This window comes from Gopherus flavomarginatus, chromosome 12 (genome assembly GCF_025201925.1).
Source record: "Gopherus flavomarginatus isolate rGopFla2 chromosome 12, rGopFla2.mat.asm, whole genome shotgun sequence".
In the NCBI taxonomy this organism is placed as follows: domain Eukaryota; kingdom Metazoa; phylum Chordata; order Testudines; family Testudinidae; genus Gopherus; species Gopherus flavomarginatus.
In genome coordinates, this window is record NC_066628.1 from 41,924,173 (window position 1) to 41,937,140 (window position 12,968).

General features: G+C 43.4%; 1 protein-coding gene across 2 annotated transcripts in view; it reads left to right on the forward strand.

The window, feature by feature from the left end:
- The window catches only part of TOM1L1 (target of myb1 like 1 membrane trafficking protein), a 45,661-nt gene extending 33,571 nt beyond the window's left edge, over positions 1–12,090 (forward strand). For both annotated transcript variants that reach the window (XM_050920124.1, XM_050920123.1), the window contains exons 10-15: positions 1,151–1,271; positions 3,355–3,451; positions 6,000–6,060; positions 7,309–7,408; positions 7,731–7,812; positions 10,490–12,090. In XM_050920124.1, the coding sequence (XP_050776081.1) occupies positions 1,151–1,271; positions 3,355–3,451; positions 6,000–6,060; positions 7,309–7,408; positions 7,731–7,812; positions 10,490–10,556 (528 nt within the window). In that variant the 3' untranslated portion in view covers positions 10,557–12,090. The remainder of the gene's footprint in view (positions 1–1,150; positions 1,272–3,354; positions 3,452–5,999; positions 6,061–7,308; positions 7,409–7,730; positions 7,813–10,489) is intronic.
- The last annotated feature ends 878 nt before the right edge of the window (positions 12,091–12,968 follow it).

Consider the following 12,968-nt stretch of genomic DNA (forward strand, 5'->3'; position numbering starts at 1 on the left):
TTTTATTACTTCTATTGCTGTGTGCTAGATTCAATTCTAATCTCTCACATGATGTGAAGAGATTTATTTCTTTTCATCTATAGTCTTATTTTTCACTTATTGTCTCTAGGGGCGTTTATGAAGCTGGAAAACGAATTTTTAAAGGCTACTTTTCTCTCATCACTGCTCCTATTTTATTAACCAGGTTGGCCCTTGTACAAAGCCAAAATTAACTCCGTTTCCTTTGCATCCTGCATGAGGCTGATTACATTGTGACTGAAATATAGTCCATAATTATTACAGGACGGTAGTAATCAATTTGGGTTTTTCAATGAAACACTCCTATAACTGGCTTCTATTTGTAGTCAGATAGTCCATTTGTAGTTTCTGACTGTTGGATGGGTTAATAGTCCAGAATGATCCAGTTTGCAGATCATGTAGCTCATTCACAAGTCCCCAAGTTTAAAATAAATTTGTTTTCGCTAGTGCTAACAAAACACTTTTTTATATCAAACATGTGATATAGTTAATTCCCTTCTGATTTCATTCTTAACTGTATTAAGACACACCTGGGCTTAAATTGCAGCAAGGAAGGTTCAGGTTGGACATTAGGAAAATCTTCCTGAGTGTCAGGAATAAATTGCCTAGGGAGGTTGTGGAATCTCCATCACTGAAGATTTTAGGAGCAGTTTATACAAACACCTGTCAGGGATGGTCTAGATAATACTTAGTCCCACCATGAGTGCAAAGGACTGGTCTAGGACATAAAGTCAATAAGTGTTTTTTTTTTAAAAAAAAAAAGATTGGGTCAATTGAAACATTTCAGGTTTTTTTTAAAATACTATAAATTAATTTAAATTCTGAAACAAATTTTGAGCCACTTTTTAGTTTTGCAAATGTTGAAATGGGATGTTTTGACAACTTAAGAACTTTTCTTTTTCAAAAATTTTCAAAAGGGGAAATTCAAAACCAACTTATTCCTGCAAACAGTTTTGGTTTTGATAAACTGCCATTTAAAAAAACCAAAAAGATCATAGAAAAATTCCCAACCAGCTCTACTGGTCACCTTTCCTCAATAATATTCAGATTCTGATTTTAAATGTTTGTATTAAGTGAAAACAGCAACTTAAGTTTACTTTTATACTCTTTTTTTTTTTTTTTTTCTTTTTAGATCTATAGCAAACAACCATCTGCTCCATCATGTGATCTGCTTGACGTCAATTCAAGTTCTTCAATTCCTGTGTCAGCATTGGGGGGAACTGGCACCGAGACTCCTCAGTTTTCAGAATTAAGTGAGTGAAATATTTGAATTTTCTCTGAAATATTAGGAAGTTTGATATAAAATATTTCTAACCTTGTGGAGCTGGAGCCTATGCAGATGGAAATGAAAGTATGCTGACTAGGGGGCCTCAAAACTAATGAAGACATTTCAGAAAGTAAGTGTTGCTTGTTGCTGCCATGTCCTGTGTTTCCTCAGATGAATTTCAAATACATGTGAAAGGAAGCAAAACGTAGGCCCTGATGAGAGAGTTTGTGAATGTACACAGTATCAAACAGAACACTGGCCCCAACACAATACACTATTGCAGGCACGTACATCTGACGTTGCGTAAATGAACTACCATAACAAACCATATAAAGATGAGCTTTTTTGTGTACGTCTCCTGAATGTCATTTTGGAATGGCTCACAATCAGTGAAAGCGGTGTTATTCCTTTGTAGTGTTCTTTGCTAAAATAAAGAACCACTGTGGCCAGAACAAGAAATTCCTTGCAAGAGACAAATGTGTATCCAAATGAAAACGAGAGAGCTCTGATTTGAACCTTTAAGGGAAAGTAGAGCTGATTTACAATTGTATACTTAAGGTACTTTGTACCAAAATCTGATGTGAGAGGTTGTGTTTTGAAATAATCTGCCTCCTTCGTTATTAAGTGGGGGATCATTAATAATTTACAAGGAAGCAATCTCTGTTATCCATGCCCAAGAATGTCCATATAACCATGCACCTACGTAACAGCTCTTACTAGTACAAATGGCTTGTTCTGTATTTTCAGAAGGGAAAGGCATGCTTATCCTTTCTGAATTTCCTAAAGATGTTCAAGGAGCCCCTTCAAACCTGCAACTTGTTACTTAGGTTGGGAGAAGTAAGAACTCAGAGTAAATAATGTATTGTTATCCTATTAGAATAAGGCCATGGCTACACTAGAGAGTTGCAGCGCTGGTGAGGGGGTTACAGCGCTGCAACTTAGGATGTGGCCACACTTGCAAAGCACGGCCAGTGCTGCAACTCCCTGATTGCAGCGCTGGCTGTACACCCGGTCGAGCCTCGGGTGTAGCGATTCCAGCGCTGGTGATCCAGCGCTGGTCAGCAAGTGTGGACCCCACCAGCGCTTTTATTGACCTCCGGGGTATAAGGAGGTATCCCAGAATTCCTGTCCACAACAAACTGGAAGAAAGGAGGAGCTCGGAGTTCAGCCAAACTGCTTATTTAAAAAACAAACACAGCTCCTGTTTGCTGAGCGAGCGGAGGCAGGCAGGGGAATTACTTTGGAATGTTCACAGCTGTTTGCTTGAAGAGAGAAACAGCACGCTCACACGGCAGAGGGGGAGGGGGAAGTCCATGTTGAGCAGATGCTTATCTGGTCTGACGGCTATTTAGGAGTGCATAATTTGCATTTAGTGAATGAGAGAGTGGTGGGGGAAGGGGTCAGAACTTTTAAAATGATTGAAGGTAGGCACTGTGTGTCTTCCAGTCCTTAGAACTTGCAAGGCAGGGAGCTGAGAACAGTGTCAGCTCCAAAAATCCAATCTCTCTGTCTCTCCCACGCTCCCTGTCACATTCCACCCCACCCCCCTCTTTTGAAAAGCACGTTGCAGCCACTTGAATGCTGGGATAGCTGCCCATAAAGCACCGCTCCCAACAGCGCTGCAAATGCTGCAAACGTGGCCACACTGCAGCGCTGGTAGCTGTCAGTGTGGCCACACTGCAGCGCTGGCCCTACACAGCTGTACGAACACAGCTGTAACTACCAGCGCTGCAGAACTGTAAGTGTAGCCATGGCCTAAGAAACGGGTGGTCCTCTTCCCCTCCCCCCCTCCACCCCGCCCGGCAATTTAAAATGTCAGGCAGAAGTACAATGCATTTCTGAATTCAACTCTACATTTCTTACCACTTCAAAGGCAAAACTATAATATGTCTAAATTGAATAGCAGCATCTTCAGTATGTATTTCAAAGCAATTGCACAACACTGCAACTTCTTCACTGCTGTTTTATAACCTCTCCAAAAAAAAACCCGTTGATAAATAATAACCTAGTAAAGACTTAATTGTTTGTCAAATAAGTTATGCAAGTTTTAATACCAGCTCGAATTTTAGATTGCAGATCTACAAGTGCTGCAGATGCAAGCATCCACCATCCTTTGCTCTACCCTCAGCTAGATTTACTAGCTATAGCAAATGCTCAACAGCCCTCGTAAGTAATATGTTACCAAGAAACTGTAGCATAATGTTTTCAGAGATGTTTGTTCTTTATATTGCTGCTCTGCCACAAACTTTTGGAAGGATCTGTGAATGTTTGGAACTACTTATGATTTGCACACTTGTTCAATAGAGCAGGAATGCCTATCTTTTGCTCTAGATGCATCCTGTCACACTTTAAAAATAGGGTGCTTTTGTAATACCCTTTGACCAATAATTAACACATTTTAATAACCCAACAGCCAAAAGTATATTTAAGATTTCCTAACCGTCCTCCCAACCCTCATTGTCCAGGAGAAACACATGAGCCTTGCAGAATGCCTTACAGGTCAATGAATTAAGTTCTGGTCTACACTACGAATTTAGGTCGAATTTAGCAGTGTTACATCAATTTAAACCTGCACGCGTCCACACGACGAAGTCGTTTTTTCGACTTAAAGGGCTCTTAAAATCGATTTCTGTACTTCTCCCCTGACAAGGGGATTAACGCTGAAATCGACCTTGCTGAGTCGAATTTGGGGTAGGGTGGTCGTAATTTGATGGTATTGGCTTCTGGGAGCTATCCCAGAGTGCTCCATTGTGACCACTCTGGACATCGCTCTCCAGGGCCGGCTCCAGGCCACAACGTGCCAAGCACGTGCTTGGGGTGGCACACTGCAGGAGGCACTCTGCTGGTTGCTGGGAGGGCGGGAGGCGGTTCCGGTGGAGCCGCCACAGGCATGGCTGCGGACGGCCAGCTGGTCCCCCGGCTCCGGTGGACCTCCCGCAGACACGCTTGCAGCAGCTCCACCGGAGCCACGGGAACATCAGACCTTCCACAGAAACGCCTGCGGGAGGTCCACCGGAGCCGCGGGACCGGCGAGTGGCAGAGCGCCCCCCGCGGCATGCCGCCGTGCTTGGGGCGGCGAAATTGCTAGAGCTGGCCCTGTTGCTCTCAACTCAGATGCACTGGCCAGGTAGACAGGGAAAGGCCCATGAAATTCAAAAGTTCATTTCCTGTTTAGCCAGTGTGGCAATCTGCAGGTGAGCGTAGATCTCATCAGCATAGGTGACCACAATCGAGTCCTAGATTTGCAAAAGAGCTCCAGCATGGACCAAATGGGAGGTACGGGATCTGATCGCTGTATGGAGAGAAGGAATCCATGCTATCAGAACTCTGTTCCAAAAGACAAAATGCGCAAACATTTGAAAAACTCTCTAAGGGCATGAAGGACAGAGGTTATAACAGAGACCCACAGCAGGGCCAAGGGAGGGTCGACTTACGACATGGCTTACAGGGAATTAAAATCAACAAAGGGGGTGGGTCTGCATCAAGGAGAAACACACAACTGTCACACACAATGGCCCCCTCAAGGATTGAACTCAAAACCCTGGGTTTAGCAGGCCAATGCTCAAAACAATGAGCTACCTCTCCCCCCACTATTCCAGGCAGGACTGAATCTCCATTAAACTTTTCAAGGTGCCCCGACAGACCTTGCCAAAGTGATTGTCGGCCGTTGATTTCACAGAGGGAGGAAGGGAGGAGGGAGCAAATGAATACAAAACAAATCTGGTCTCTTTCTTGTTTTAATCCACTCCATCTCTCTTATACATCTTAGGCTGGCAGCAGACAGTGCAGTATGACTGCTAGCCATCGTCATCTCTTGGCTGCTTGCCAGAAGATGGTGCCGTACAACTGCAGGCAGGACTGACTCTCCAGGAGACGAAACTTAAAAAGAGAATGACTGAAGTCACTCCCATTTATGTCCAGGCGCCCCTGACAGACCTCACCGAGGTCTGCCAGGAGCACCCATGTCTGCCCAGGCGCCCCTGACAGACCTCACCGAGGTCGGCCAAAAGAGCACCCAGGAGACAATGATGGCTACCAATCGTAATGCACCATCTGCTGTCAAAAGGCACGAGCTACTGCTGTGTAGCCATGCAGCACCACGGCAGCCAGCACCCAAGAGATGTACAGTGACGGTGAGCTGAGTGGGCTCCATGCTTACCATTGTATGGCGTCTGCACGAGTAACCCAGGAAAAAAGGCTCAAAATGATTATCTGCCAATGCTTTCATGGGGGGGCAGATGACGTACCCAGAACCACCCGTGACAATGTTTTTGGTCCATCAGGCATTGGGATCTCAACCCAGAATTCCAATAGGCGGCAGAGACTGCAGGAACTGTGGGATAGCTACCACAGTGCAATGCTCCAGAAGTTGACGCTAGCCTCAGTACTGTGGATACACTCCTCCAAGTTAATAGTCTTAATGGTCTTAAGTGGGGACACACAGAATTTACTATATAAAATAGATTTCTAAAAAATCAACTTCTATAAATTCGACTTAATTTCGTAGTGTAGACATACCCTAGAAAGCTTAGGACCTAGGAGAGCAAGTTCCAAACCTTGCAGAGACCATCCTGGCAGCTGTCCCCTATCGGTGACCCTAGTGATCTCAGCTCTGGCACAAGGTGACAGGCGGTAGAAAAAAAAATCTAATTATATAAGTTCATGTTCTTCAGTTCGTTTCTCAGTGACATTCTATGTGTTAATCATTATCTAGGTTTGCAACTGAAGCACAAAGCACAAGCCAAAGCATCCCTGATGGTCATCTGTATAACAACGTGAGTAACAAGGGTGCTCAGAATCACATTCTTCCATGGCAAGTGTTAAAACGGAGGTCTCCTCTCTTTTGTTCTGCTAGCTGTCCAGATGGAAGTAAAAGATCCTCCTACAACACTTTTCCAAAGCAATAGGGAAAAACCTCAATGTGCAGGCCTCAATCCCATTCTTGATACAACACGTTCTGTTCTGAAAGATTATGTGTGAGATGCTCGCTGCGACCAGCTAGGTCGCTGCAGTTTGCCGAGGCCGTTACTGTATGAGTAGTATTGAGATAATGGATGTATACTGCACATTGAGATTGCTGTGTCAGAGAGCCACTATTCAGTGTGTTTACCCAGCTATAAGTTTCCTGTTGCAGACCATCTAGGCACTGTAAGTTTAAAAAAATGAAATAAAAACAACTTTGAAGAAAAGAACCAACCAGCTAAACACAATGTAGGATAAACGGTGTATGGGCAAAATATCCCCCCACAAAGGGATGCATTCTCTGCTTAATATGAGGAATGTGCATGGTGGAGGGAAAGAAGATTGGATATAAAAGCAAAGGGATTGGGGACCCAAATAAGTCAAATTAAATAAATGACTTTTGCATCAAACTCTGAAAACAGCCAGAGAGGAGGTTGCTCATCTGTTCTTCAGCAGACCCTTTGGATGGGAGTTCACCATGTCCAAGAAAGACTTGCTGTATTATCTATATTCTAGCAGCACCTACAGATCAGGGCTATGTTGTGCTAGGTTGAATCTAGTGACTGAGGTGAGATCAACCCTGACCAACCATAGCTGCAAAGCAGGGTTATAAGGAGAGAGGCAGTTAGAAAGTTAGTCATGTGATTCTTGCCAAGATTACGAAGGGCTTTCTATGATCACATAAGAACTTGCATTGTATTCTTTGCAAGCAGTACAAATCTTGGGAGGCTGGCATCACCCACTCCTTCACCCCGTCAAAGAGCAAGTTCACAGCCATGTGCAGATCTCACAGCCTCTGGCTCAATGTATCAGAATAGAATATATACAAGTAAATTATACAGATGTACACTACAGTAATAGAAATATTGGCTCTAGCAGTTGCACATGGAGAACAATAATTGTTTTGTGCTGCCTGACCTGATCTGTAGACTGTCTGTCTGTTTTTGCCACCTTACGAAATAAACAGTATAAAAAGGTTGTCTACCAGCATACAAATTTAAACAATTTTTTGTTTGCACTGCCTGCTTACATACTAACTTTATTATGATTGATTTCCTTAGCTTGCCACGGTTTTAAACCCAGTGCCTTTGCAGACCGTAAACCTCCAACCTGTTAATGCCTCATCACTGAATGAGACAAAACCAGGCGCATCACCAGCAGGTAATAAAGTCATTTTACACTTCAGACCTAACCTTCACATTATGCATCTGTTTTCCCAGTGTCCCACAAGGACCTTGCATAGTGGATCTGAAGGATCACAGCAAAAAATCAGCAGCAAAAACTAACATGGTCCAGGGCTCTGTGTGATGACTTTGAGAAGTATGCATATGTTTAATATTTAGAGCGTGAAAATGTATTGGGGATAATCAGTTGTTGTCTTATGTATATTCAAGATGCAAAAGAAAGCAAACACTCATCAAGCATGTTATTTGCTTACTTTAATATATGTATTAATTTGTCTTTTTCCCCCACCTCCTTTCAGATGTATCAAAGAGCAGTTCACAGACACCTCATTATTATGAGATAATGGAATTTGATCCTTTAGCGCCAAGCTACAGCACAGAGTGAGTAATTTTGAAAATTACTAATCTGCAGTTTCTCACTGCTTTTTAGTAGTGTATGATAGAATGATTTATTGGACTATCAATTAACGGCCTTTAATGTGTGTGGTTAATGTGGGTTAATCGCAGACCCTCTGGGCGAGAGGGCAGCATGAGCTGCTCCAGAGAACCTGTCTGGTCAGGCACAGTAACAGAAGCCGCCACCAGAGGGTGGGAAGAGAAGAGGCTCTCTTTAGAGTTTAGAGAAAGTAATGTGGTTTTCATCTCAGCGTTTTTAAAGTAAAAACTGGATGGCTAGGGGCTTGCCGGAGTGCCCCTCTTCCCCGCTTGCAGAGCTGGCCCAAGTCACACTCTCCCTATGCCTCCTGGGGCTGCCCCACCCCCATTCTGTGCCACCCACAGCCGAGGCTGCCCCCCCCACCCCAGCTCTGCACTGCTCACGATTGGGTGTCCCCATCTCAGCCCCGTGTTGCCTGCAGCTGGGACTGACCCCCCTCCCCTGTGCTACCTGAGGCTGAGACAAACCCCCACCCTGAGCTGACCCCTCCCCTATCCCCTGAGTCCTGTGCTACCCGGGATTGGGGCTGACCCCCAACCCCTCCCTCCCCCTGCTCCAGACTGCCCATGACTGGCTCAATCCCCCCTCCAGTCCTGTGCTGCCCACAGCTGGGGCTAATCTCCACCCCCACCCCACTGCCCACAGCTGGGGCTAATCTCCACCCCCACCCCACTGCCCACAGCTGGGGCTAATCTCCACCCCCACCCCACTGCCCACAGCTGGGGCTGATCTTTCTCCCCCCTGAGCTCCATGCCTCCCCTGGCTGAAGTTGATCTCTCCCCCTACCCCAGCTCCATGCCTCCCCTGCTGTGGGATTCTCACCCCTCCCGCACAGCTCTGCGTCTCCCCCAGCTGACGCTGATCTCTCCCCCACCCCTTGAGCTCCGCACCTCCCCTGGCTGAGACTGACACCCTCTCCCTCCCCCCGCCTTCCCCTCTCCAGCTCTGTGCCGCCAAGGGGTCAGCTCTGAAGCCAGCACTACCTGCCAGCAGCAAATTTCCCTACTTTCCTGCTGGTGGGCAGGGGCAATGCTGAGCCGCCTCTCTGCTCTGCCTTACAGCTGGGACAAATGCCCAGTTTTGGTGAAAAAATAGGGCCGGCCAGGACAGAGCTGAAAAAGGGGACTGTCCTGGCCAAAACGGGACGGATTGGCACCCAAGCCAGCCCGGGCCCTATTGTTCCCAGCTGGCCCCTCACTCCCGGGACCAGCCTCCCTATGTCATGTCCCATTGCCCCTAGCTGGCTGCTCACTCCAGGGATACCCCACAGAGAACATGAGTCTTACAAGCTCAGCCTCCCTGCATCAGCCTCTCCACCCCTGCAGTATGATGAGTCCCTGAGGTAAAATCCACCCTTCCTTGCAAACAAGGGCTCACTCAGCGGAAGGGAGCCCACCTAGCTCCATAAAAGTAGGTGAGCCTGGTGAGCCCAGTACCAGAAACCACCTTTCCAGAAGCAGCAGCAAGACACCTTCCTCACCCTCCTCCTGCACAGGTTATTGCTTGGTCCTCCCCATTGTCACGCTCTGTCATCCCAGGCCCTCTTCCTGCACAAGTCATTGTTTACTCCCCCCCTCCCCTGTCCTCCCCCAACGCTGAATGCTTGATTGGCTGAACAAGAAGTAGGACTGAGTGGACTCGTAGGCCCTAAAGTTTTACATCGTTTTATTGTTAAGTGCAGTTATTTTTTTACATAATTCTACATTTCTAAGTTCAATTTTCATGATAGAGATTGTGATACAGTACTTCAATGGGGTGAACTGAAGTTTTTTATACAGTGCAAATGTTTAATAAAAAATAAACGTAAAGTGAGCACTGCACACTTTTTGTATTCTGTGTTGTAATTGAAATCAAAATATTTGAAAATGTAGCAAACATCCAAAAATATTTAAATAAATGATATTCTATTATTAACAGCGCAATTAAGTGATTAATTTTTTAATCACTTGACAGCCCTACTTTTACTGTATATATTTCTTTTGCAAGTTAAAAATGTGTGAAATTAATCAAATTGACGTAGGTATCAGGTGAAAGTGATTAACATTAATAGGAGTGGCTAAATTCTTTGCAGTTCTTTGAACATTCCTGGGTTAGCTATTTAAGCAATAAACCTGTGGAGGGGAGTTTATTAATAGGCAACCTATGTGCTGAAAAATAATCTAGTTAACTCTTGTTCAATGGTATGAAAAGCTGAACATACCAGGACTGATCTTGGTGAGGACAGGCTGCTATAGCCTCACAATATATATTAGCTCAGAGCTATCTTCTTTTGTAGTTTTAATGTATTAAAATCAGTATGTATTTGTTTAACTTTTTTGTTCTCCAACCATTTTACTTCTGGAGACCTGAACCAAAATCCTATTTCATTCAAAACTGAAAACAAGTTTAGTGGTGTCTCCTAGTGTCCCAGTTGGAGATGTACAGTATCTTCACAAATTCACCACAATTAGCAGTGTGCTCAATTTTGAATGCTGGCTGTCCTGCCACTTCAATTGCTGAATAGTAGGCATTTTAAACACTTAAGAGAAATATTCACAATTGAGCAGGATTTCACTGGCAAATTTTTGCTGAATAAAATGAAATGAGCATGACCTAGTATTTACCCTACTCTTCTTCTTCCAGAGTTATTTATGAAGAAATCGATGATTATATCTCCAAATCAGAAGCTAAAAAGCATACAGATTGCTAAGAGTGGAAGGTGAACTCTCTTAATGAATACAAAAGTTATTCTCTGATGCCAACACTAGACTTCTTTCTATAACTGACAAGTGAATACAAGGAAAGTCTTGTTTGTTATTTTGAACATAGCAACAAATAAGCATTGGGGTCTTATGCGTTACCCACTTCCATGTGTTATGTTTGGATCTGCTTTCAATTCTGATCATTGACACTTTATATAAGCGAAGTAAGGCCCCAAGTCTGCACACACTTATTTTTCGAGGGGACTATTATTGTATGTATTTTTTGCAGGACTGGGGCCTGGAACAGTTTTTTGTGTGTTTGCAGAATTGGGGCCTGAAACAAAATTGTCTACAGAATAATGCACTCTGACGCTAACTGAAGCAGAACACAAGCAGTCTTAAATTACAGAGGAAATCTTTGCTTCAAGATTAACTAACATACTGAACTGCTTTGTTTTTTATGTAGCAAACAAAATTAAACTACTATTCATCTACAGAAACTGAATAACTCAATCTGTTGTTTAGCATTAGTGCTCTTAATTGGGCAAATCATGTGAGTGACACCATCCAAAAACCTAGGAGAAGTTCTGTATCTAGGATCCTCCTATTTTAGATCTACCGACTGTTGTGTGAATATACTCACTATGGAACCTTTTTGCCTTTATATTTTGAATGCAGATGTTACTTCCTTCTAAAACCTGATTTTGAAGTGTCTGTTGTAAAACAAAGGAGAAAAAAACACACCTACATTTTACAGAAGCTTTCGTTCGATGTACAAATGAATGGGTTTTGCCTTAATAAGGACCTGCTCTGAGTTGGAGCCTGAGCTCTTTCTTCCGGGCTTGTCAGAATAGGAAGGTTTTTTTTGTTTTTTAAACCTCTCTGCTTGCTTGTATCACACCACATCCTCACTTTTAATTTTAATGTGCCTCTTTAAGAACTGGATATGAACCAACCAAAACTTTCCTAAGTATTGTTTTTATTTTTCAGTTTTTAATCCTATAAGGCAAAAAAAATACACCTCTACCCCGATATAACGCGACCCGGTATAACACGATTTCGGATATAACGCGGTAAAGCAGCAGTCCGGGGGGTGAGGGGAGGCAGGGTTACACACTCTGGCGGATCAAAGCAAGTTCGATATAACGTGGTTTCACCTATAACACAGTAAGATTTTTTGCCTCCAGAGGACAGCATTATATCGAGGTAGAGGTGCATCTGTAGTGAAGGAAAAAGAGCAATAAGGAAAAGTTACTTGGTTATCAAATTATTTTAAATAAATACCTTGAGCATTAGAAAGTGCTACTTTTATTAGCAGGGTTAAAGTGCCTTCCATACTTATGTTGAATGTAAAAGTTGCACTTTCATGAAAGATGTAATAGTGCTCTGAATTGAAAGCTGTGATATAAAACTTAAATAGGTTTTTGCAGCTAGCAAGTCAGATTAAGATTTTTTTGACTCTGTATGTTTAAAGTTAAATTTTATTATTTTAACTTCAAAAATGTAAGCAATATTAAATTATTTTAAGTTCTCCAACTGTTATACTGTCTTTTATAATACAAAACCAGAGGAAAACCGATTTGTGGAAAACTACCACCTTACCACTTGGACTTCTTACCAGTTGTCATTCATAAAGGGTGAAATACCCACCATGTAACACTACCCCACAAAAACTTACACCACTGGGAATACTTGTGTGTGAGTATAAGGTGTCACAGGTATGTGGGTGGGGATGAGCCTCCACAATGGCCAACATGCCGAATTGCTCTAGAGACAAACTTAAAAGCTTCTCTCTCTCACCAACAGAAGTTGGTCCAAGAAAAGATATAACCTCATCCACCTTGTCTCGAATATCCTGGGACTGACATGGCTACAACATGCATGCAAGTTTCTCTAGTGCAGACCAAGGCCTTACAGTCAAATCACAGACCCATTAAGAAACATCCTGTCTTTAGCCTGATGTGGTCTACAGCTTCCGAGTGAGGAATGGTTTACACTTATTTGTCAGTAATCTGGCCAGAACATAGAATTTCTCTCCCCTGAGCATTTTTTCCTGAATTGGGCCAGAAAATCAAAATTTTTCACTAGGTGAACTCTCAAAATTCCATTTTAGAAGAAATGAAATGGAATTTTCTAGCTGCTCAACTCACTCCAATGGAAAATTCCCAGCCAACTCTATGGTGCTTGGACTTTTGTTGTTGTTGTTGCAACATAGCTATGCCAGTAAAAGCCCTAATGTAGATAGTTATATAAGTGCTTTATGGGGGGACAACTTACTTCATTAACTGGAATAAGCTATACTCATAACTGCATTGATAGTAGGGGTGGGGAGGCTCTGCGGCTTAACTATGCTGGCACAGATAAAATGGCAAATCTTAAGCGTAGACAAGGCTTAAGAGAGGGATGAACGGCAGAGTGTT